The sequence below is a fragment of the Aulonocara stuartgranti genome, assembly GCF_965226115.1.
Source record: "Aulonocara stuartgranti genome assembly, chromosome: 19".
Classification (NCBI taxonomy): Eukaryota; Metazoa; Chordata; class Actinopteri; order Cichliformes; family Cichlidae; genus Aulonocara; species Aulonocara stuartgranti.
This window is the reverse complement of record NC_138955.1, coordinates 11,008,886-11,033,058: the sequence shown is the minus strand read 5'-3', so window position 1 is coordinate 11,033,058 and position 24,173 is coordinate 11,008,886. Positions and strand designations below refer to the sequence as shown.

Genomic DNA, 24,173 nt, shown 5'->3' with positions numbered 1-24,173 from the left:
GAGCATATTTTTAAAGTATGTAACTGTGTTGTGTGATTGATATGAATACTAATGTTTGGAGCTGAACTCATAAGAGAAATCAGAACTAAGTAAAATCTCATACAAAGACCTTAGTGACTACTCTCTAGTGCAATGTGATCTTTAGATTTAGTATTGGTTTAATTCATAACACAGCTGATATATGGCTGATACAATGAACAAACAGACACAGCATTAGAGAGTAAAAGTGGCTTTGGTTAGACTTTACACAATGGCATCGAGGTGTGGTTTTGTCAAAGGAATTCACATACCTCGAATGCATCAAAATGTGTCAGGCAACAAAGCATTGAGTCATACATTACTTCTCAAGAAGGGTGAGTCTACTTTGTAAGTAACAGTTGATTCGTTGTTAATAGCTCTACTGAAAATCTTTAATTACCTTGTTTACACATGGCCCTCTCAGCCTTGTAATCCGCTGGAGCAAGCAATATATATTTAAGAGTCAGCTGCATTTCTTATGGCCTTTGCATGCAACTTGTTCTGATCAGATTGATTATGTTTCCATGTGTATTCAGCCATGCTTAGATCACCTGATAGCGATTTTATGTGAGTAATTTGCTCTGGTTTTAACATTAGTTTTAAGGTTAAAGCTAGGATTAGCTTTTGGTTAGATAGGAGTTAAAGTTAGGAATGTAGTGGAGAGAATTAAGGTTAGGCTGTAGAATGAAAGAATGAATGCAGTCAGTAAAAGTCCTCACACATGTCGTAAAGTGGCTTTCACAAGGGCTGCAGGCCTGCTCTTAAAAATCCATTATTAATGGACTCTGCTGCTCATGGGCCAATATTCTCTGTCTGGAGCAAAAGAGACAAGCCATTACTGTATTCATCTCATGTACCAAAAGTTAATACAATGTACTTGTGACTAGAGCCTGACTGATATAGGATTTTTAAGACTGATACTGCTACCGATATTTGGTGCTTTAAAAATCTGCTATTACATATAACGACCGATATGTTTTTTTTCTGTAACTTTTGTTATGTGTAGTTATTGAATTGCTCATTACTTTTTACATTTTAATTTGTCAGCTGTTATAAATACTGATAGTGATAGATTTGCAGATAGCTATTGGCCAATAAAATCATCGCTGACAATTGGTCAATTAGCTGTTACCTACATTAACTTATTAGAAAAGCTGTATGAAGTAAATGGTAAATGGTAAATGGCCTGTATTTATATAGCGCTTTACTAGTCCCTAAGGACCCCAAAGCGCTTTACACATCCAGTCATCCACCCATTCACACACACATTCACACACTGGTGATGGCAAGCTATATTGTAGCCACAGCCACCCTGGGGCGCACTGACAGAGGCGAGGCTGCCGGACACTGGCGCCACCGGGCCCTCTGACCACCACCAGTAGGCAACGGGTGAAGTGTCTTGCCCAAGGACACAACGACCGAGACTGTCCAAGCCGGGGCTCAAACCGGCAACCTTCCGATTACAAGGCGAACTCCCAACTCTTGAGCCACGGTCGCCCCCGTACAATAAAGTACAATAAAGGTTATCGGTGACCAGTCAGTGTCATGCTTCTATCATGTTGCAACGGCTTATAGAAAATAAAGGAAGTCGTGTTCTTTTGTGGCTTTGAAAAATTCTTAGAGAAGCGTCTGAACTGGAATAAAGCTAAGTAAGAAAAAAAACTGCACCGTCATCAGACAGAAGCCTCTGCTCAAAAGTTGTCTGTGGGTGTCTTTACATCTGATGGTGGATCCTCATTCTTCTTTCTCTGAGCACTTTTTTTAATGTATCACAAGCTATTTTTAATGTACTGTTATTCAGCAGCTTTATAGAGACGCACAGCATGATTAATTGGCCACCAATGGGGTCATATGGCTGTCATGTGACCCTGGCAAAGACTCAGCAGGAAAACAAAATGAAAAAAAAAACCCCAAAACAAAACAAGGAAGTAGGCCGAATTGTTTCAGTTACAGGGAACTCCAACCCACAGACGCACAGACGCAGATGCAGTCTTAGAGGTGGCCACGTGCCGAGAGCTGATTCTGCAAGTGGCCTCTAAAATATGAATGATATTGTACTATATTTTTGTGGGTAAGCCTAAAGATATGTATGAACTGAAGCATTGCCTTTGTACCTATATGTATTTTCTTTTCTTTTTTTTGCACGTGAACGTTTCTGTTGTGTGTAAACAAAAAAGGAAACGAGAAGGCATCCTTCGATGAATCTCGAGACAGACTGTCAGAACTTTGTTTGCGGCTCTGAGAGTTGATTCACACAGCTGTCAAGCACACACATGGAGATGCACACACAGAAGTAGTGAGAGATAAAGAAAGTAAACGGTGAAATAATCTACCTCTATAAGCTGGCAACACCGGTCACATGCACACTCAGAATGCCCATGTTAGCACTGTTAAAAGCAACTAGCAGTCTCTCTCTAACTTTCTCTCTTTCACGTGCACAAGCATTTACTTAGACATACACTCATCATTTTGTGCCCACTCATACTTGTTAGAACATTTGAACACTATCCCTGTGTAGGAGTGTGTTATTGGCACAGTGTGTGTGTTTTTGTGTGCATGTAGTTTTGAGAGTGTGAGAGAGCTAGACAGCGGGAGGATGTACTTGAGACAGAAAGTGAGAGAATGAGTTTTGCGATGTGTGCGCGTGCGTTTGTGTACGAGGAAAAGCGCATGTGTGTGCTGGCGTCTGCAGAACACAACGGAGGGGTGAAAAACGACAGAAAACAGGAAGAAGGGAACAAGAAAAGCGCAAGGCCCTGTCTTCAGAAACAGCTGACAGGTTGACAGGTCTGCTGAGACCAACAGAAACAAACATATGGAGACAGAGTGAGAGAGACAAAGGGAGGGATGGGGAAAGGCAGAGACACTGAGAAGGAAGAGGGGGAAGTTGAGACAGAAGAACAGAAGAAGGAGAAAATGCATTTTAGAAGTCTTAACATTTATGCAAACCCCTTAAAATAGGCTATAGCGTTACCTGTTTAACATCAGAGGAAAATCTTTTTTCATCTGTGGTATGTGGTTCACTAGCACTGTGGTAGCGCACGTGTCATGCCAGCAAAGTTAGCTGCAAGTTCAATTGAAAATTCACAGACATGATATGAATGTGAAGTGCAAACAGTGAGAAAGAGAAAGTACGTGATAAAAAAAAAAAAATAGATGAACTGCGAATGCAAGACGGGAGGAAAGTGATAAGGTTAGAAAAGAGGGACAAGGATGCAAATAGAATACATGTGTGGCTGTTCAGAATAGAAATTAAAAAAAAGATGTATTATTGAGAGGGGAATTGTCTGTGAGAAAGGAGTATTGTGTAAAACTCTCTGTTCTTTAGGTTTGTATGAGTCCCAGTGTAGATCTACATAATAGTGCAGTTTATTTTTGGTGAATCAGCAATGAAATAAGCCTTTAGCTTTGCCCCCAGTTGAAGAATCACATTTTTAAACATCTTCTTTTGCTCTAAAAGAAGAATGGAATATAAAAAACGGATCAAAGATTTATTTGAATACCCAGTAGAGTTGGCTGTAACATACTGTAATCCACATTCCAGTGAGCTGGTAATGACATTTTCAAAAGTCTGAACTATCATTGTAAGATTACATGCTTTATTGTGTTGTCATCATGAACATGTCGAGTGAATAAAACCTCAAGAATAGCTCCAGCGTTCTGGTTGAGGACAGTTGATGTATTGATGAATGATGGCCACATTTATCAAACTTGTGAATGACAGCGGCGGGGAGAAAAGCTGGTAAAGCTGGTAAAAGGACCTCAGTGTTTCTGGAACTCTGAACCTCATTCACTGTTGGAATGAGAGCAAAGTGCAGATAAAAGAGTGAGACAGACATAGATGGACTTCAGCTGGTTGGAAAACAGAAGCTGGAGGAGCAGAGAGAGTGTGAAAGAGACAGGGAGAAAGAAAGAGAGAGAGAAGGAAGGAGAGGGTAAATGCCAGCTATTGTTGGAATGCCGTAGCAACGTGCAGCAGAAAGGAAGGGGGAGGTGTGTGTGTGTGTGTGTGTGTGTGTGTGCACAGGGTCAGTGGGTTTTATGCTCAGTTCAAGCTGCTCCTTTTCAAAGATGCGTTGAGTTGTGTTGGCAACCTAGCGACCGTGGGCTTAAATTATTAGCTAGTCTGGATGCATGCCTAAAGCAATCCAGCACTGCATTTCAGAATAGTGTATCAACACTCTGGGAGCTTTACTGAGACATTACTGCTCATTTAAACTACCTGCACTGTTTAGAATACATGCCCACTGTTGTAATATGGATTAAAAGACTCAACGCTGCGTGCAACATCAACATGCTAGCATGCTCAGAATTACAGTGTGTTGATGTTAAGTAGATATAATTTGTCTGTTAACATGCTAACATTTATCACTGAGCAATAAACATAAGATGAAGCTAAGGCTGGAGGGAATGTAATCCTTTTTTTGATGATGGCGCTGGATGTAAAGTTACTTAAACCCCCATATCACCGCTCATTTGCTTCTCTTTAGACTCATCTCTGATCACCATCTGATTAAAATTTCTAGACAATTCATCTGGCAGCTGTGAAGCTGTCTCTTCCTGTACCTAAGACTTAGACCAGCTGAAGGCTTTTCTGTGCAAACATATGCCATACCTTATTGCATTCAAACAATCTGAGTTTGTTTTAAGGTTATGTAGAGCTGAGTGTCTGTATTCTAACCATTCCACTGTCTTTTCTTTGAATTTACAGGATCCCGTCGGCATCTTTGAGCTGGTTGAGCTGGTGGGAAATGGCACATATGGGCAGGTGTACAAGGTGAGACTTATATACACTAAGAATGTCGTTCTGATAGCATGCTCCTCATTCTTATCAGTTTTTTATTTAGCCTCTGCAAGTAGCCCGCGTGAAACAAAGAAAGACAATGTAAATGAAGGAGCATAGGAAATAATACAGGAGATAAAAGAAACCCCACAGCTGTGGTGAAACTGTAGATGTGTAAAAGTACGATAACCTGCTAATTTTTCTTGTCCCTTTAAATAACACTTTACTCTCTTTACTGTTTTTAGACCTCTCTTATCTCAGCAATGCTTTAACCTTTTGAGGTTTTTCTGGGACACAGGAAGTACTCGTGCTAAGTCGGTCTGCATTTGTGACATCACTGTGGTTTGTGCTTTTTGTTGTCAGATGGGCTCAGCTGTTTCCCACAGTTATTTAAACAGAATCTCTCAGTCCATGTCACTGTCTGAGCTTCCTCTTCTCTTCATGACAGCCTGTCGTTCTCTGTTCCTTGCTTCCTTTTCCTGATTCTGCTGCTTTATTTTGCCTCTCTGCAGGATAGGGAAGCAGCCTGTGTCACTCTGTTTAATGACCCCTAGTTGGAATAAATATGTTTAAATATATGGACCGATAAAATATGTGGACAGCCTCTGACTCTGAAAGCCTTCAGTGCATGTATTTTGCATGCTTGAGGATGTGTCTAATGAACCAGAGACTTACGGTCAGGTGGTGATGGAGAGGAGCCTATTTAACCAAATGAAAGGTCAGACAAAGGTCAGACATACTTATCCACACTTCTAAAAATATGTGTGTGTGTGGTTGTTTGTAAGATCCAGAAAGGACGAAAAACAGAAATAATAATAACCAGTAGAATCTTTATTTTTTTAGTCTACAAATAAATAAATAATAATAATAAAAAATATTGTTTGAAACTTCAGGCCCAGGTTGGTCTTAAACTTTTTCAGTCACTTGACCAAGAAATTTTCCATGACACACACACACACACACACACACACACACACACACACACACACATGCCGCTTTCTCCCCTCTGATACACATTTACCTCACACAATGTGAGTGCTTTGTTAAGGCTATACTTTACAGTCCCACTCACCCGTATTTATTTAACAATTAAGCTGATTTGATAAATTAGCTTATTTTTGTGGCTAAAAAAAGAATCATAGGCTCAGTGCCAGACTGGAATATGATGATTAGGAAAAAGGGCTTGCTAGTCATTCCTCTTTGTTACTGTATGGAAGTGGGGGAATGCAAATTTAATGACAAATGGCTTGAGAATAATGGTTACTCTTGGTGGTACAAGTATGTGCCTGGAAATGCTTACAAAGCAAACTGTGCTGCGTGTTGAAAACTGTAACAATGGGATCAAATTTAGGATGATAATGAGGTTTGAAGTGTTGTTTCTCTTCTCAGAATGGTAATTGGCTGTTGGGTTTTCCGGTTTCTTTTTTCATATGTGATATGAATCCTCATATATTTAGATTTTGGACTGCCAGTTTAATTTTAATGAAAAAAATGAAGGCCTATCTGTCATAATAGCTGTATGAAAGGGACAAACATAGCAGAAAAAAAGATTAAACTTCAAATATCATCCTGTTCAGTGCTCTATAAATACAGCTTAAACTAGGAAAGATCAGTCTCAGACACAGAGATAAGCAGCAGAGTCACTTGAGCAAAAATGTCATCTATTTTAAATTTCTCACACAGCTGAGGTTCCTCTTTCAGGCAGGCTGCCTGAAGAGGATCAACGTTTTTTGAGCAGGTGAACCTCTGACTCACTGAGATGATAAACTGACCTTCAGCCTGGCGGGTATTAGTGAAGTGGAATTGCTCTGGCTCGTTCTGAATCATTTTAAACACTTGTTATATGAGAAAAATAACACAGGACAATATCATTCTTTAGAGCTGTGGTATCTCTGTTCTGCATCAGTGAATCCTTGTCAGCGTGCTGTGCAGTTTGCCTTTTTTCGCTCAGATGAAAAGAGCAGAAGGAGATAAGAGTCAGACAGACTGCAAAAATGATTTGACTCTTTGTTTTGATTCCCAAAATATATTCAAGTTGCTCAGGGGCCAGTTTTTCTGATGTTTATGTGATCACAGAGTACAAGTTAACAAGTTATGCCTTGATTTGTGGTGTGCTACAGTTTCAAATAAACCATAAATAACAAGTAAAAAAAATCATATGGATGAAAAAAAAAATTAAAGCTAGCTTTGAGGTTATTAAAACTTTAATAAGTTTTAATTTTTAATAAGTTTTAAGGCATTTTTACATCTACACTTTAACTGAATAGAAAGATTATAAGAAAAAGTAAAAAAAAAAAGTGTTTTCTCAATTCTATTCCTACAGCAGGAAAAACACAAAATGAGTTTGCCTTATTCTGCTGTAGTAAATTGCACTCGGTGAACTATGTGTATAGTGAAGCTATAGGTTTACTATGCATGCATGGTTTTGTGCATCCATTTGTGTGTGATAGCAGCATTGTTTTATATTATTGGTTAAAGAAGGGCACTAATGTGCCACATAGTTCCACGTTTGTGTGCCTGTGAGCAAGAGATAACAGGTTTATCAGCAATTCCATTACTCCATCTAGTTAAATGATACAGATCTGGCTCTCAGTTCTCTTTCCACCATCTCTCTTTCACTCCTTTCCTTCTTATATATGCCTAAAATCTTATCACAATAAAAAACTATCTATCCACATTATCATTTTTGTTGTAGTTTCTTTGACAGCAGAAATAGTTCAGAGACGTAGCCAATGATAGAAAATATTTTTACCCTGCCTTCACTCCTCTCACATGAGAGATCCATGGTGGTTATGTTGCTAGTTCTTCCTCCTCTGCCTGCACATCCTCTTACTTTTCAACCTTTTGCTTTTGTGGATTTCTCTTATCAATATATAATCACGTTCATTCTTTTGTTTCCTCTGTTTTCTGTATTGAAACATCCCCAGTGAACTCTACTTAAGGGGGGACAGTGTGCCTACAGTATGTGCATATATATATATATAGCTTCTACTGCCAGGTTTAAAAGGGCCATAAATAGAGAACATGGGTAATGCTGAATAATTAAATACCTTCTCTCTCCACTTCCCTCTCTCTTCATCTTCCACTCTCTCGGCTTCCTCCTTTAGATTTCACTGTTGTCCCTGTGCCTCATCTGTATTCCCCACTTTTATTCCCTTTATTTAGCCATCACCTCCACTCACTCTCTTGTTATACTTATAATACTTCTGTTATGTCCGTCTTCCTTTCTTTCTTCCTGATGCCTGTGAATATTTTATGTCAGCTGTACTTCTCCAAATGAGGAAAGACTCCTCACCTCTTTTGGCACTATAGGATATAGGAAGAAACTGACAGGTTGCCTTATTGACTGACAGGGTTATTGATCTGCTAATTGATTAATCACAGTTTCTTGCCATTCCCGTGGGAGAAGTGATTTTTCAGCTTGATGGGCAAAAAGACAACTAGAGATGGCAACTAATCATATCATGGTCACAGGAGTGCAAACTGATACACGCATTCACACACATGGATGGATGTGTGACACCCATATACATCATCTCATCAACTGTCTCCTTGGCCTTCACAGCAATAAACCATTTTATACTTTTGCGTGTGTTTGTGTGTGTGTTGTTTGCACATATCGGCCCCTCCCCTCTCTGTGACTTTGCTGTCTTCACACAGTGAGGAAGCAGTAAAAATAAGTGGAAAGAAGGCGACCAGTCTTTTTCTCTCTGGTGGCAGAACACATCCACTCTGCTGCTGCTGCTGCTGCTGCTTACTGCACCCTCTTTAAATATTCACTAGTCAGTCTGAAAGACACACACACACACACACACACACACACACACACACACACACACACACACACACACACACACACACACACACACAGTGAAGAAGACGTGACAGTTGAGGACCTGGGCCGTGTGGGCTTTTCTAGTGTATGCTCACCCACTGTGACAGTGATGCTGTAAAGAGAGCACCTGCATGGTTTCCGGTTATTGCACTGGTGTACGTGTGTCTAAATCAATGTGTATACAAGGATCGTGCAGTGTCTGACATTTCCTCTTGTCACTGTGTATGCTCCTTTCATGTGTTCAGCAGTCAAGGTCGTGTGTATTCTTCTGAAAATGTCATGGGTTTCACTTATCCTGAAAATGATGTTTTTGTTGTGTTTTTTTGTTGTTGTTGTTTTTTTACCTGCAGTGCTCTGCCTGTCTTGCTCCCCTCCCCGGTTCTTCTCCTCCTCCTCCTCCCTCCCTGCCCTCTTAAGGAACTGAATAAAACTTCAAAGGTGTTTCTTTTTTATCTTCCTTATCTGCTGGAAGTCACGCAGCAAAGGACCATGGGAGATTTTTCCCTCTGCACGCTTGCCACAGACTCCTTTTTAACACACACACACGCAGACACGGAACACACGAACACACATATCTCAGAGAAGCAGCATGAAGTAAGAAAGTCTGGCATAAAAGACTTCAAAACAGTATGATAGATAGAGTGACTTCATTTACTCCTCTTGTTTGATGTTCTAAACTCCGCCAGCTAGTGTTTCACAGCAGGAAAGAAGATCAAGCAAAAGCAAGCATATACACATATACAGTTTGTATCTCTTTGAAACTAGTCATTCTTGGATCGTGCTAAAATTGGCAACACGACATATGAGTGGTTGGCATTACGTGTTGTGAGGAATGTGCCTTCCGCTCCATTTCAGTTGATTTTTAACAAAGGTTAACTATCAAGTATTGATTGTGAAGTTAACAGGTTTGTAATTTGAATGCCAAATATTTGGGTTAATTGAAGATTTATGGATTTCCTTCTAATACTAGTCACATCGAAAACACTTTCACTGGCGCGGTTGGAGATAGAATGAAGTCTAAAATATATGGCCTTTTTTTAAAAAAAATTTTTTATTTTGCACATTCTGCAAATGGTGATTTTTTTTTGGGTTTGGGGTATAATGGTAAGTAACGTCAGAGAGCTCAAGATAATGTCTAGAGCTTGTTTTGCCAAGCCCAAATCATAAAAACAAAGAAAAAGCACAAATCCCCTTTAAGAAGCTGGAACCAGCCTTGTTGCTGAATCAGGAAAACCTATTTCCATGTTTGTTTTCACCATTGTGACAGTGTATTCTTACAAGATTTAAATTCATTTTATTTTATCTAAAGGAATATGTAAAAACTGAATGATTGATCAATAATTACACTTTACCGTGACATGTTCTAGTTTGACTAGATGCCAGGCAGCTTAGTATAATACAATATTTTTGTAATGTGAGTGTTTTATTTGGGTATAAATGTAATTCTTTTGCAAATCACACTGTAGATGTTCATAGATTTAGCATCCACCATAAGCACAGTGGTAATGAGAAATTATAATCATTCTCTGACTCCCCTAAAAGATGTATAGGCTACAGTCATGTTTTATAAGCTGCTGGTAGTGTGATAACAGGCTGACATGTGCAACTACAGAGTGACATATAAATGTAAAAGAATGTCGTGCTGAATGGCAGGATTAGTGTCCATACTGCTCGCAGAGGGTCGCAGCTGGAAGCACATGCAGCTCAGGTGTAATTTGTTTTTTTTTTTGTGTACACTACTTGAATATGTGTGTGTTTGTGTCTGCCTGTTGCCATATATAACACATGTCCCTGGTGGTGGTGTTGTTGTGGTTTCCATTGTCACTCTGTTTCAATATAACTGTTCTACTGTAATTTCTGCTGTTTTTCCACACACACACACACACACACACACACACACACACACACACACGTGCTTCAGTCTCTGGAGTCATTATGAATGAACTGTGAACCGTGACTGAGGTGGATGTTACTGTGGGGCCAGCAGATGTGCTTGTTTTTACCATATACAGAGATACACTCACGCACACACAAACTCACACCTGGCAGTGTTTTCATTAGCCTACATCCTCTCTCTATCTTCCCCAAGGCCACACGTCCCACTTACCCACAATGCACTCCTGCCGCCCAGACCAGAGTCAATTAGCCATAGCTGATGTCAATAACAATCTCTCGTTCTGTCTTTGCTTTTCTTTCCCAGTCTGTCTCTTTCTACTGTATATTTCCCAGTTATAGAGCAGCCTCTTTTTCACTGATACTGTCATTGAGCTTAAAACAACTTTTTCGCCACTTGAAATGTTCATCAATAGGTAATTCAATAAGCTATACCAGCCCTCACTCTCTATTATCCTTCATTTGCTGTGTCTTCTCCTTTTTTATGGCCTTTAGCTGCATTTTCTTTGTTTTTCCACTCTAACTGCTTTTCATCTAAAATGCTTTTTCTCTTCATGTGTTCTGTCCTCCATACCCTCGCTCATCTGTTTCTTCCTATCTCTCTTTCACCTTCATCCTGCACAGTAAATCAGCTTGGCTGTTCGTTTGACCTCCAGAGCTGCTGGAGCGTGATGCCGAAGTGCTGAACCTGCCGCTTTTCCTCTTCACAGCAGCCCTTCTCCCTCGCTTGGGCACATTGCGAATCACTTACTCTCTCTTTTCTTGCCTGTTTGACAGCAGTTGCATTTAGAGGGAGAAGTGTTTCCTTCCAAATTTAAAAAAATTTCAGCAGTTTTATTTGAAATGAGAGATAAGGTCAAAGTAATGAGCAAATGGATCAATGAATTCATGTTTGATTAAGATCGGATCGTTTTAGATCCATTTCAGAGACAAGGTCAAGCAGTTATTTGGTTGGATTTTAACAACAGAAAGCTAAATAAAGCATTTGTGTACATTACATTTGTGTATGTGGGAGATTGTGTTTCAGTCAATTTGAGTCTGTCTACCATAAACAAGCTCCAGTAACAGATTATTCTGTTAGTGTTTACCTAGTTCGTCACAAAGCAGGTATTATGATAAGGCTAAGCTTTGACTATTTTCTGACATGTATGCACAGATACCAAAATAAATATACACACTCACAGGTCATAGGCAGTGTCAGATATGTTTGCGATCATTTTAAACTATTTAGTGTGATTGTATTTGTCATTATGAGGCAGTATGAATCCTTTCCCTGAACCCAGATTAGGTTGTTTTTTTGTGTGTTTGTTTCTACTAGCTTGTTAATTAGCTGGCTGTACTGTGAGCAGGCAGGTTAATAAGCGGCTATATTTCAGACTACTGATAAATTATTGCTTCAGTAGGCTTTAGATGTTAACAGTGGTTCATTCAGAATGAAATCAACACTTGCAGGATTTCTAACGCAAAATTCAAATTAGCTGTATTCCACCACCCATCAATAATAGCTTCTAAACTATTCTACAGATTGTTGCGCTCATCTTTCTTTTCCCTCATCACCTTCACCTTAGTTCCTTTAATAATTGTTCTCTACAAAATCTGTGCTGGTGTATGTTTTCCTCACATTTGCTGGCTCTTGTTATGGCTTCTCTTTAAATCTTCTTTCATCTCAGTCTGTCTTCCTCTTTTTCTTTCTCATGCCTGAGCGTGAGCACAGCCTCGGGGTGCTTCTGTATTTCCTGGCTAGTGCAGGAGTAGATTGGAATGGAGGCCTTTGTCACTTTTATTTACTGCCTCACTGATTTCACGACACCGTCTTCTGCGCGTTGTGTGTATGCGAGATGCTTCTGTGTGTGTGTTTCTGTGTGATCACGTGTGAATGCGGAATGATTGCAGGTGTTTGAACTGCAATGAGGTGTGTCTGGGAGTATTGCCCCTTTATTTCTTTGGGAGCCTTCCAGCAGAACTGTGTTTGTAGTGTTCGTTAGCCAAAAGTGGCTTTTAGTCTGCCTCATAGCTCCAGCACCTTCTGCTGAACAGGATGGGTTTGTAATAAAACCGGTGGGCGTTGATATAGAGGTACAGACTGAAACACTGGTTATCTGAAATCCTTCAACCCTGAGACTGCCTCACTTTGATATGTGTGTGTGTGCGTGTGAAGTGGGGGGCACCTCTACGTCAGACAAAACAAGCACAAAAAAACATGCACACGGTGATAGTCCTGGTGCACACCATTCAGACCTTCTCCCCTAAGATGCTGTTACTATGCAAACAGGCCCTGCGCTATGACACAATGCATTGCTGAAGCTGAAGCAATTCCTAAAGTCTGTGTTTATTTGTGTGGATTACTATAATGGCACAGATTAGGATTATGGCCTGACCCATTTCCTTGTTACAAAGAGACGGCAACACAATCTGGCAGTCTGTTTCCTGTTTAGTGTGCATGCATTCGAATGCTTTAGCATATGCAGAATGTTTACTTATTTATATACCTTGGAAGAAAATGACAGATCCAGGTTGTAGAACCATGGCGGCCTCACCTTTCATTACTCAGTCTTTCAAAAAATGTGTTAAGTTGTGTGAAATATCAGTGAGCAAAGTAAAAAACAAACAAAACAGGCATAAAGATTGGTTAATATCCATCTGGTAACCACTTGTTGAAATATGTATATTCTGTGAGTGGTTGGCTGGGGGGTTTTGGAGGTTGATTGCATTCGCTGTTGTGGAATTGATCACAAAGAGGTACATGGTGCTGCACATAAAACTTCTTTGGGAAATCTTTGGTTCCTGGAAGGTTGCTGCGGTTATCTGTAATGTCAACGCTCACAAACTACCCACCAACCTGTAGTGAAACTGTGAAAAGTGTAATGCAGAACAAAAACAGAGACAGTTTGTCTTCCAAGTAAAGGTTTTTGAAATGTGGGCAATGCAGTGGTAAGGCATAACTTTTACTTTGAAGGTGAACATTCTCCATTTCTCATTTGCGTTGCATTTTTCAAGTTAAAGAGGAAGTGAAGACTCAGATGATGAATGTTTGCAGAGAAGTTAATGTCTTTCAAGCAAACTTTTTCATCTAGCACCTTTTTTCTTTTACCAATTTCACCCAGCAACCTCCAGCAACCACTCAGAAAATACACATTTTTCCCTCTGACCCGTGGTTGCTGGATGGTCACTAACTGTCTGTTCCTATGTGGTTTTAGTGTACACAGGACCAAAGTATACAAAATAAACAGTTTTGTATTCATTAAAAATTAGAACTAGCAGTTTGGTCCGTACTGTAAGCTCATTAGAAAACTGTTTTCTCGGGTCATAGATGGCGTGAACAGGACGGTTGTTTTTTCATGCTCTCATTCAGAAAACATCTGCACAAGTGGATTTCTTTTTGCAACCAGAAGGAATGGAGCTTTAAGGAATATTGGCTTCACTTTTCACATCCAAAGGCTACACTCTATAGTCACAATATTAAACGTGCCAACAGCCTCCTTAAGTAGCTGTCAAGTGTCCAAGTTGATTTTTATTTTTTCTGAAATAAATGAAAGTTTGCAACTGCATTGAAAGTATTAATATAAATGTTAAATAATAATCATTTGGAAAAATATAGCCTTATTTTTTAAAAATATCACATAGCTCATTTTGTCATCAAAAAGAAAATCTGGATGCCTTCTCCTGACCTTGCAGCTTGGCCACAGGGACAGAGGCAGCATGAAATGTCGCTCTCTCACCGAACGTGTCTTCAGCACGTCCTCTTCCACTCTCTCTCCCTCACGCTTTATCCCACCTGAACTCTTCTTCTAAAAAAACAATCTCCCGGAACAGGACTGTCTTTGTCTTTGAGCATGCGAGTGTCTCCGTATATTTTAGTATCGTGTTCACTTTATTTGTGCCAACTTAGACCGTTGCTAGGCTACGACAGGAAGTGTCCTGCATAGTAAATGTGTCCTGAGTTGTAGAGGTGTGTGTGTGTGTGTGTGTGTGTGTGTGTGAGTCTCGTCTGTGTGATTGACTTGGCAAGGGCAGAGATGCACACACAAAGAAATAAAATATACACGTGCACACAGTCTCAAACACACATGTCTTGGGCATCACAAGATTCAGTATCGGGCTGTGTTTTGGCATTAGCTAGCAGGTTTGTGTCCCCTCGCTGAGGCTGCAAACTAAAACCGGTGAAGAAATACTTCCTTTTGCAGTATCTGCATTTGTGCTTGTCAACATTCAGCTACTTATAACAGCAAAAAAATATAAAGAGAATCCTAACACACAAACATACACATAAGATCTTTCTCCATACGCTGCAAGTCCTTCACTATGTTTTACCATTACTTGGCAGCAGTAAGTAATTATAATTATGTGTTGATGATAATTACTGGAATTGGTGTGCTCTGTCAGGCTGACACCTCCCCGGTGCTGCACATGAACATGGAAAATAAAGCCCAAGAGATGAGAAAGCGATGAGTTATCAGACGTATGATTGGTTGGGAGTTTTTTCCTTTTTTGTGACAGTATGAACTTAAAGACAGCATGGTGAATGGTTAGCCAAATCAGTCCATTATAATTCTCAGCAGCTACAAAAAATTAGGACACAGACAAAGAGTGTTCTCAGGTAAAGTAGTGGAAGTGGAATTTCATTCCCAGAAACATGGGAGGATCTTTTGGAGTGCTTAAACCTGCCTGGGCTAAGTCAGCATCACCGTTTACCACCAGTAATTGTCTTGTATGTATTGTATTTGACATATTGATGTGGTTCATAATGTCATGCTGATGGAATTTTAAGTACTGCACTGTTTTATGTTTTATGAGTTTTTTAGTTATGTGGTTTCATCTTGTCTATTTGGGACAACAGATTAAATTTGAAAAATTCACATTAAAGAAAATAACAGTGTTGTTAAGTAAAGATGCTAAAACATATAAGGATAAGATGCTTTTATGTACACCGGATTATACTAGTCCTGATATTGAAAACCAAGTTGCTGAAAAACAAGAAGCTTTTCCTTATGAGGTGCATTTTCCACTACGAATGGAAGAAGATGGTTGAAGGGAGGGATGGATGGAGGGATGGATGGGTTAACAAAGAATTTTCCTAGTCTGAGTAAGCATGCAGTTTAGTTTAGTCTTGGGCTGCAGTTGTTGTGGTTGGCATTTAAAAAAAAAAGCCAAATCAATCATTTGAAAAATCATTATTGTTTGCAGCACAATTTACTTAAATTTACCTCGTCTCTCAGTTGTTCTAGAGGCATTTTCCAACTTTTTCGCCAAAATGAATCATGATCTGTGCTGCTGTCATAGGAGATGACAAACAGTTTTACAAATTGACACAAATTAAGAGTAAGAGGCTTTGATTTTTAAAATTATTCCCTCAGTTTGTTTGGTCGATCCGTCAAAAAGAACAGTCACCCCATTTTGAATTTCCAGCTTATACAATAGTTCATCAACTCCTGACCTGGAGGGATGATGCCAAGTCCTTCATCATGTGACCACCTAAAGGCTGATTGGAGATCAGTTTGGTATCAGTTTGCTGTCTCCATCACAGCGCGGTCATCCAAGCGGAATAAACGTAGTCGATTTAGGCTGTTATCGCTCAAACACACCTGGCCTAGCGGCATCACAGCTCCATGTGGATTTGTGTGTGAGTGACAGATGTTTTGCTTTCATATGTGGTCAAAATAGCTCCACAGGATTGAAAAAGGAAGAAAAATGTGTTATGGACATACTGAGCAAAGTAAAGATACTTTCCTGTCTAATTTAGATGAATAATGTATTCAGTTTAAGTTCATTATCCCGTATTCTCTGTATTATGACTGAATAGATCAACTAGATGAAAGTGTTTGTGTGCAGAAGCAGCGGTATATCATCATTTTACATGCACACCCAGGCCCACCTCAGTGAACTACCTCCTGTGGTTTGAAGAAGGTTCTATATGCATTAGCAAGGTTCTGCTCTTGTCATATTTGCCTGTCAGATTCAAAACTGAATGGTATTTTGTTCCCATTACCGTTCAGCTCAGTCATGCTCATGTTCAACCTGCTTTTCATAGGTCACTAGGCTGAGCTGTGAGGCATGAAAGAGAACAAAATCCAAGAAACATACAAAGGAAAAATAAGCGACAAATTTACAGGAAGGAAGTGAAAAATAATGAAAGGCATAAAGAGGAGATTGTGAGAAGTTAAGCGGGTAAGATAATGAGAGAGAGAGAGCCACAGGGATAAAACAGAGTGAGGTAGATAGAGCGAGAAACTGTAGATCTAGGTCAGAAAAGAAAAGCAGTCAACACATGAGTGGAGGAAGGGATGAACAAGCCTCTCGGGCTCAGCACTTGTCTTTCTGAATGGGACAGATCAGAGAGAGAGTGGGCCATCCCTCTGAGAAAGAAAGAGGAAGAAGGATAAAAACATCATTTTAATACTGTGTGAAATTCTTTTTCCAATATTTATCATCGTAAGGGCTGCAGCTGCTGATTATCAAAGCTCAAAAAAGCTTAATCTCCAATGTGACATCCATTGGTTGCACCAGCACCCCAAACCAAGCATTGTAAACAGAATGTTGCTCCGACGACATCAGTGACAGTGAAGTCAGACACCACATAAAAAAGAGGAGCTGGGGTGGAGGTGGGTTGCATAATGGTTTGCAGATGTGCAGCAACCGTAGGCAGACTAAAGCATGTATGCGTGCCATTTAAGAGATTTGCTAGGTGGATATGTTGGTATCATCTGAAACATCAACTGAGGCGGGCTTGCATCAAGATCAACTGATGCCCTGGAATTACATTTGAGCTTGAAGTAGTGGCCTGCTTAAATGAATGCTATGCTTCACAGTACATAATGAAAGGATATCTTGCATAACCAACATTCACATGACAGCTTCGAGAACAACACATCAAATACTCGATAATTAAATTTTTGTGTCTTCTGTGTTTTATGCACGCAACCAGAAATGCGAAACCAATAATCTGTGGTTTTACATTGTACTGGCTAATATGTCGCTAATATTCTACTAAGTAATTAACGCACAGACATGTTGGACTGATTATTAATTTTTACACAGCTTATAAATATCTTTTAGGTCTAATAGCCAAGCTAACTGTTCCCTCCATTTCAAGTTGTTAAATTAAGTTAGCCTGGCTCCTAGCTTTGATTCTAAATTTAATGTACAGGCATGAGAATGGCACACATCTTCTCATCAAATTCTTGGCAAGAAAGCAAATAAGTAATATATCATAATGTTCAAATACTGCTTTAACCCGTCTCTCTCGGAAGTTCCCAGAACTTAAGATACTTTAATTGCACGTGGTGCAACTAGCAGTTCAAAACCCAAATTATATAAAACAGAAAAGAGGAGAAAAAAAGGAATCGGCAACTATTTATATGCCTGGCATGTTGTTGATGAAACAGCCAATTAACTAATGGTTTTATTACTTTACCTTTGTCTTTCCTTATTCTTTAGATAATGTTATTCACACATCGTCATGTTACCTAATTTGGTAATATTATTATAGCCCAGCCCCAGCCTATTTCTGAATTGGCAAATAAATGAACGGGAGAGGACAAAGACAGAGCAGGAGATGAAGATGAACAGGCCGTGCTAATTCTTTTCTGTTGCTCCTTTCACACTAGGTCATTTAATAAGGCTGGATGGCATTACTGCTGCAGGAAAAAGGAGAAGTGGAGGGAGGGAGGCTGTCAAGGTGGCTCGGAGTAATGAATCTTTATCCAGCTCTGATGATATCCATGTCCACTATGTATTTGACACGTTCTCTCTCTTGCCCTCTCAGCCACTTCGTAACTCCCTCAATCATTCTCTCTCCCGCACTCACCATGTCTTTGTGTGCACATGTGTGGGTGTTTGCAAGAGTTTTTCTGTCAGTGTGAGTAGTAGAAAAAAGGGAGCTCTTATTATGCTTTCTGTGTGTGTCGAAGTGCGTGTGTGTGAGCGTGTGAGAGAGGGTTTCTGGTTTGTAAGTGGCTGTAATTCCTTTGTTGGTCTTCAACAAAGCCAGTCCTTGTGCTTGTGGAATTGGGGCAGTCTGATCCTAATGAGAAATCCCTGGTCAATCTTTCCAGCTCTTTTACTCTCACAGAATCTGAACTGCATATTTATGTATGAGTGTGTGTGTGTGTGTGTGTGTGTGTGTGTGTGTGTGTGTGTGTGTGTGTGTGTGTGTGTGTGTGTGTGTGTGAAAGCGAGAAAAAGAGGCCGATCACAGTGTTCAACCATCCAGTGGTGCTTAGTTTGCATTGTGTGGTGCTGAATTGTGACACAATGAATTATCATATTCAAATCCCAACTTTCTTTTCAGCAATAAATCAGCAAGTTTAAAAGAGTTTTTTCCAGTCCCAGAATAGTTGTGTAATAAAAAATTCAACTCCTGGAATTAATATTCCCTCGTTCAGGGACCTCAGCTGATAGCATATAATAATGTTAACAATATTGGCTGTCATCTTGTGGGATCCCATAAAATGTACCAGCGTTTTGTTGCCACATATAGCTCTTAATATCACTTTCTCAAATGGAAACATACTGCGGTGCCCTTTGAAGTGGTGACAGAAATGATCTGTGAATGATTATATATTATATTATATAACACTGATATCATACTTTCATCCTTAGATCAGTCTTTAGCAGAAGTTTATTTGGAATCCACCTAAACATCAGTTGACCTATTGAGTAACACAACTTTATTTATACGCCTTTTGTTGACCATCAACATTATTTCACTGTTGAATAACATCCAAATCTCATTCAAACAGTGAAAGCTCTCAAGATTTTAATCAGGTAAAGTGAGTTTTGGCGAGCCAGTGGATGCAACTGATCTGCTAAAACAACACGAAAATACAATGTGAGGCAGTGAGAGTGACTAATGACCAATAACAGGGTGCAGAGACTGTAAAATCACTCCTGCAAATGAACTGCAAAGCAATGCAAGCACCAACTTTAAGCTATAATTTGGCACTACTCTTACCAAAGCATTGCTAGCCTGTGTATTTGCTACAGCTTGTTATCAGAATGACCCTTCGATTAAAGCCCTCAGGAGGTGCTTTAGAGCCAGGCCCTGAATGCCATCTGGTTTATAACAATTCTACCAGCAGAACAGTCCTGCCCTTGTTTTGTGTGTGTGTGTGTATGTGTGTGTGTGTGTGTGTGTTTGGGCTAGCGCTGCTAGGCATTTGGGCAGACAATAACATTCTAATCAGCTGAGTTAAGATAGGTGAAAGTAATAGCCATCAGTGGTTTTAGCATCTTTAGCCCTGTTAGCTTCATTAGTTAATCACAGCCACAGATGCTCTGTTGCAAACAAACCACTTGGGCCTTTCATTTGCCCCTCAGCTTCCAATCTCCTGTTTTCATGCCTCGTAGCTCCCCCAGGCCTCTGCCTAGCCTTGATATTCGGCAACATTCAAGGTCTGCTGATTGGCAGTCTTTATTTCTCTCAGAAACAGATTTGTGTTGTTGACCATTATTTGCAATTCCCTTGGCTAGAGTGACAGCAAGGATGATTTCTGATATGTCTTTCCATTTCTGTCGCTTCAACTTCCCAGACTCCACTGTTAAAAGATAATAAATATGCTAGACCTGCAAATTATAACGAGCAAATTTCTTCCTATTATATGGAATTGTTTGTCACAGATTTCATCAAGATAACGCGCGGATTGTATCTTTACAGAAATTACAGATTTTCCTTTTAAACAATGCTATTTCTTGTTTAATCTAAATGTTTTAAGTTCAGTGTGATGACTGAAAGCAAAGGAGGAAGCAAATGTGCTAATGTGCTGCGTTCTTGGAAAAAGTTGCATTAAATGAACATTCACATTTCTGCCTTTTTTCTTGTACTTACTTCCTTTGCTTCTTCCACCAGGGCTGCCATGTTAAGACGGGGCAGTTGGCAGCAATCAAGGTCATGGATGTCACAGGGGTAAGACACACATACATGCACTTTGGCATTTGCTCACACACCCACACGTACCCACACACAGAATATCATCTCAAGTGATTATACCAGTGTTGGGCATGTCATCTAATTATGAGCGATGAGTCAGTGCTAGTGTGTGTGTGTGTACGTGCACGTGTGTTTGTCTGATGTGGCAGAGAGGAAATGAGGACAGGCCTATTGCCATGGTAATATTAGCTGGAAGTATTAGGACAGCAGTGTGGTCTCAGGCGTGTCTGTAAAGCAGGAGGGAATCTCAGCTATATTTAGAGAGCCTCCCTGTCAGCACTTAGCTGCCAGCAAAACAATAAAGCACTGCAGGAATTAAGCAACAATGGAAGTGATAAATGAATGAATCAGTCAATAAAATCCTGAATGAATGATTAAGGGAAAAGGGTGCAAGGTATATGAAGGATGAACAAAAGAGTAAAAAGGGGAAAAGAACAGATGTTAAAAATAAAGCATGAAGACATGACTAAAACTATATGAATGGCTGCATATGTGTAAATCTGTGGCAATAAATGAATGACCGTGTTAATTACTAATGACAATTAAATGGAAGCAAAAACCAAATTGATAACTTAATGATCTGCTGTTGTAGAAAAAAATCCGCTTGGTGAAACAAATGTCTTTGTTTTTTCACCAGTGAGCACTAAAAGGAATTAATCAAGGCACAATTTTCTGACGTTGTAAATAATAAGCAAGTCAATAAGTGACACATTCTTATAAACAACTGGCTTTGTGGCAGTAGCTCCCTGAAATGAAAGTAATTAAAAGTTAATGCTGTTATCGTGGATAATTTAGGGCCCAGCTGTGTGCTTTGCAACAACACTTTTCAGACTTTTAATGGATTCAAAATGAAAATCCATCAGCAGCTTCACTCTCTGTCCATATCACATTGAGCTATTTGATGGGTCGCAAATGGAGACTGTGGTCTAATTGCTTTTAATTTTTCTGTGTGGTAAAAGGATGAGGAAGAGGAGATTAAGGCAGAAATTAACATGCTGAAGAAGTACAGTCACCATCGGAACATCGCTACCTACTACGGAGCTTTCATCAAGAAAAATCCCCCTGGCATAGATGACCAGCTATGGGTACGGCATTATTTGAGTGTGTTTTGTTTTTTCTGTGTGTTTGGATGGTCATTCATGTGTGCATCACAGGAGGAGAGGATGACAGGTCTGGAAAAAGTCGCGGTCCATTTCTTGCTTTTCTGCTATATGAATGCATGCACTCATGCGTGCAGTGAACGTGGGTTTGTGTGAATTGGAAATGCATATATGGTATATATACTTAATGTATCAGTGAAAGCTATAAGCTATAAGTAGCTAAATCAATGTGAGGCTGGCTGGCTGCTGCTGCGATAAATCATCTGTTAACGCCATCTAAGGGAGCTCTCTCATCTCTAATCCCTCAGCATTCATCACACAACAGTTGGAGCAGACACACACAAACATATGTAGATACACAAAGCAGCCAAATGTATTGCCTCCATAATTCTCCCTGACTCAACATCGGCCCGTTTTTCCTCGAGTATGTTAGTGATCATAACAGTATCTTAGTGGGCTTTCACATGTGTCATCCTCATGCATTCCTGAGTGTGTTCCTTTGTGTGTCTGAATACATGGGGACAGCCATGAAGAGAGGAGTTCTGTTGTCTGTTCAGTCCAGCATGATGATGATGACGATGAGGCTTGAAGCGCAGCCAGAACTGACCAACTGAACTTTTGCCTGCTACTCTCCACAGATGTAGAGAGGAGAGGAGAGAATAGACACATTGTGTTTGGGTCAAGAGATGGACTTGATTCATTCCTGTGATCTCATGACCCCATCGAGTCAGTTTATGCCTGTAGTTTCTGCAGTCTGTGTGGGGTGTGTGTTTGTAAGGAGTGACAGAGACAGAAAGTCTGCAACACTGTTGGCTGTTTGTGTCAGTGTGTGTGAGCTACACGTGTACTGCTCTATTACTAGAGCTGGTAAAGTGGGACATGGCTCTTTGATTGTATGCACATGTGTTAGTACTGGACTATAAATGTTATATGAACACATCAAAGAGAGTGTCGCCAAGGTTTTCTTACTTTCCAGCCAAAAATGTGATTCCTTAATCTCCACATGCACAGAATTACTTGGCTTTGCTACAGTTTCCTCCCAACAGGCTTGGAACTATTGATGCACATTTATTAATGACCTGACTGTATAATATTGGCTCTCTCGTACTTTGATAATAAGGAAAAAAGAAAAGTGTTATTGGTCAGTTAAGCAGAATGCAGAAGAAAAGATTACATTCATAAGTAAACAATTGGTATTGGAGGTTGCTTTATGAGAGTTACTGGGTTAGAAAAGATAAAGACAAGGTCGCTTGCTTCCAGTCAGTAATTGACCTTGTATCTGCATATGTGTGCATGTGTGCATGTAGCTGGTCATGGAGTTCTGTGGAGCTGGCTCAGTGACAGACTTGATCAAGAACACCAAGGGCAACTCTCTGAAAGAGGAATGGACTGCTTACATCTGCAGAGAGATTCTCAGGGTAAGTAACCTTGTTGGCAGCTTTCTCTTTCAGAGAAATGAAATATTTTTTTTCTGGATTCTCTGATTTTGTTTGTTTTCTTTGTTCTCAAAGACTGATGCAAGAGCAAGTGAGCCTGCCGACAGTCATTGAAAACCGCATCAATCTGTCACTATAGTGGAAAATCAGAGAGTAATTTCAAAAGGGCTGATTCTTGAAAGGGCATAATCCAAACTGAAAAAACCCCACATTGTCTTAAACTCATAAAGTACGCACGGGGATAGTTATATGCGACAATTCTTGGTTCAAAACCTTTATACTTCTTTTAAATGACTGTGTGTTAAATTATCGATGCCCAGCCTGTTATTTGAGAGCAATCAGACGCTGATTGGTTTCTATGATGTCTCTGTTATGAACTGTTCTTCTTGGGAAATAGTACCCATTCTACCACATCTTGTCTCTGCTATCTGTTATGGTACGTTTTAGCTGCCGAGGGCTGATGTCTCCAACAGAAAACAGCAGTATCACTGCATCTTGTCAGTTAAGCACAGTGCTGCTCTGAACAATGATTTCTTTTTATTCACTTTTTTTCTTTCTTTTTTTTCCCAACCCTCATTTCTCGCCTCATGTTGTGTTTTCTGTTTTCGCTCTTTCTGCTGCCTCTGCCCCGTCACATTTTTTTCTTTCTTCTTCTTTCATCCCTCAGTGCTTTTAACATTTTTTCCCCGCAGTTTCTACCAATTTCTCCATCTTACAGCTTGATTTCAAATCAATGCAACAATGCAACTTTTTAGAAGTACAGATCACGTTTAGTTCCATAGCTCTAACCCAAGAGCTGATAGTCTTGCTCAAGGACACTTCCTTTTGGAAATGAGTGTTTTATGTAATAATTGTCACGATTTGGCTCATTGTTACAGAGCTTTCCTTCACTTTGTGTCTCTGTCATTGTCTGCAGGGTCTGACTCATCTCCATCAGCACAAGGTCATCCACAGAGACATCAAGGGACAGAACGTCCTGCTGACTGAGAATGCAGAGGTCAAGCTAGGTCAGTCTGTCATCTAACTCCACTTCACAAAACTGCTTCAGGATTGGGAGGGCAGTATGGAGTATAAAGTTTCAGATGGTTCAGATGTGTGTGTGTGTGTGTGTGTGTGTCTTTGTCTTTCCTGCTTCTTTTATGCTGGATGCCAAATTACAAAACCGTTTGTAGCTCTGCCACTG

General features: G+C 39.9%; 1 protein-coding gene across 6 annotated transcripts in view; it reads left to right on the top strand.

Moving 5' to 3' along the window:
• The window catches only part of tnika (TRAF2 and NCK interacting kinase a), a 55,266-nt gene that overhangs the window by 6,322 nt on the left and 24,771 nt on the right, over nt 1-24,173 (top strand). For all 6 annotated transcript variants that reach the window (XM_082515603.1, XM_082515600.1, XM_082515599.1 and 3 more), the window contains exons 2-6: nt 4,730-4,795; nt 20,374-20,430; nt 21,414-21,539; nt 22,862-22,972; nt 23,907-23,997. In XM_082515603.1, the coding sequence (XP_082371729.1) occupies nt 4,730-4,795; nt 20,374-20,430; nt 21,414-21,539; nt 22,862-22,972; nt 23,907-23,997 (451 nt within the window). The remainder of the gene's footprint in view (nt 1-4,729; nt 4,796-20,373; nt 20,431-21,413; nt 21,540-22,861; nt 22,973-23,906; nt 23,998-24,173) is intronic.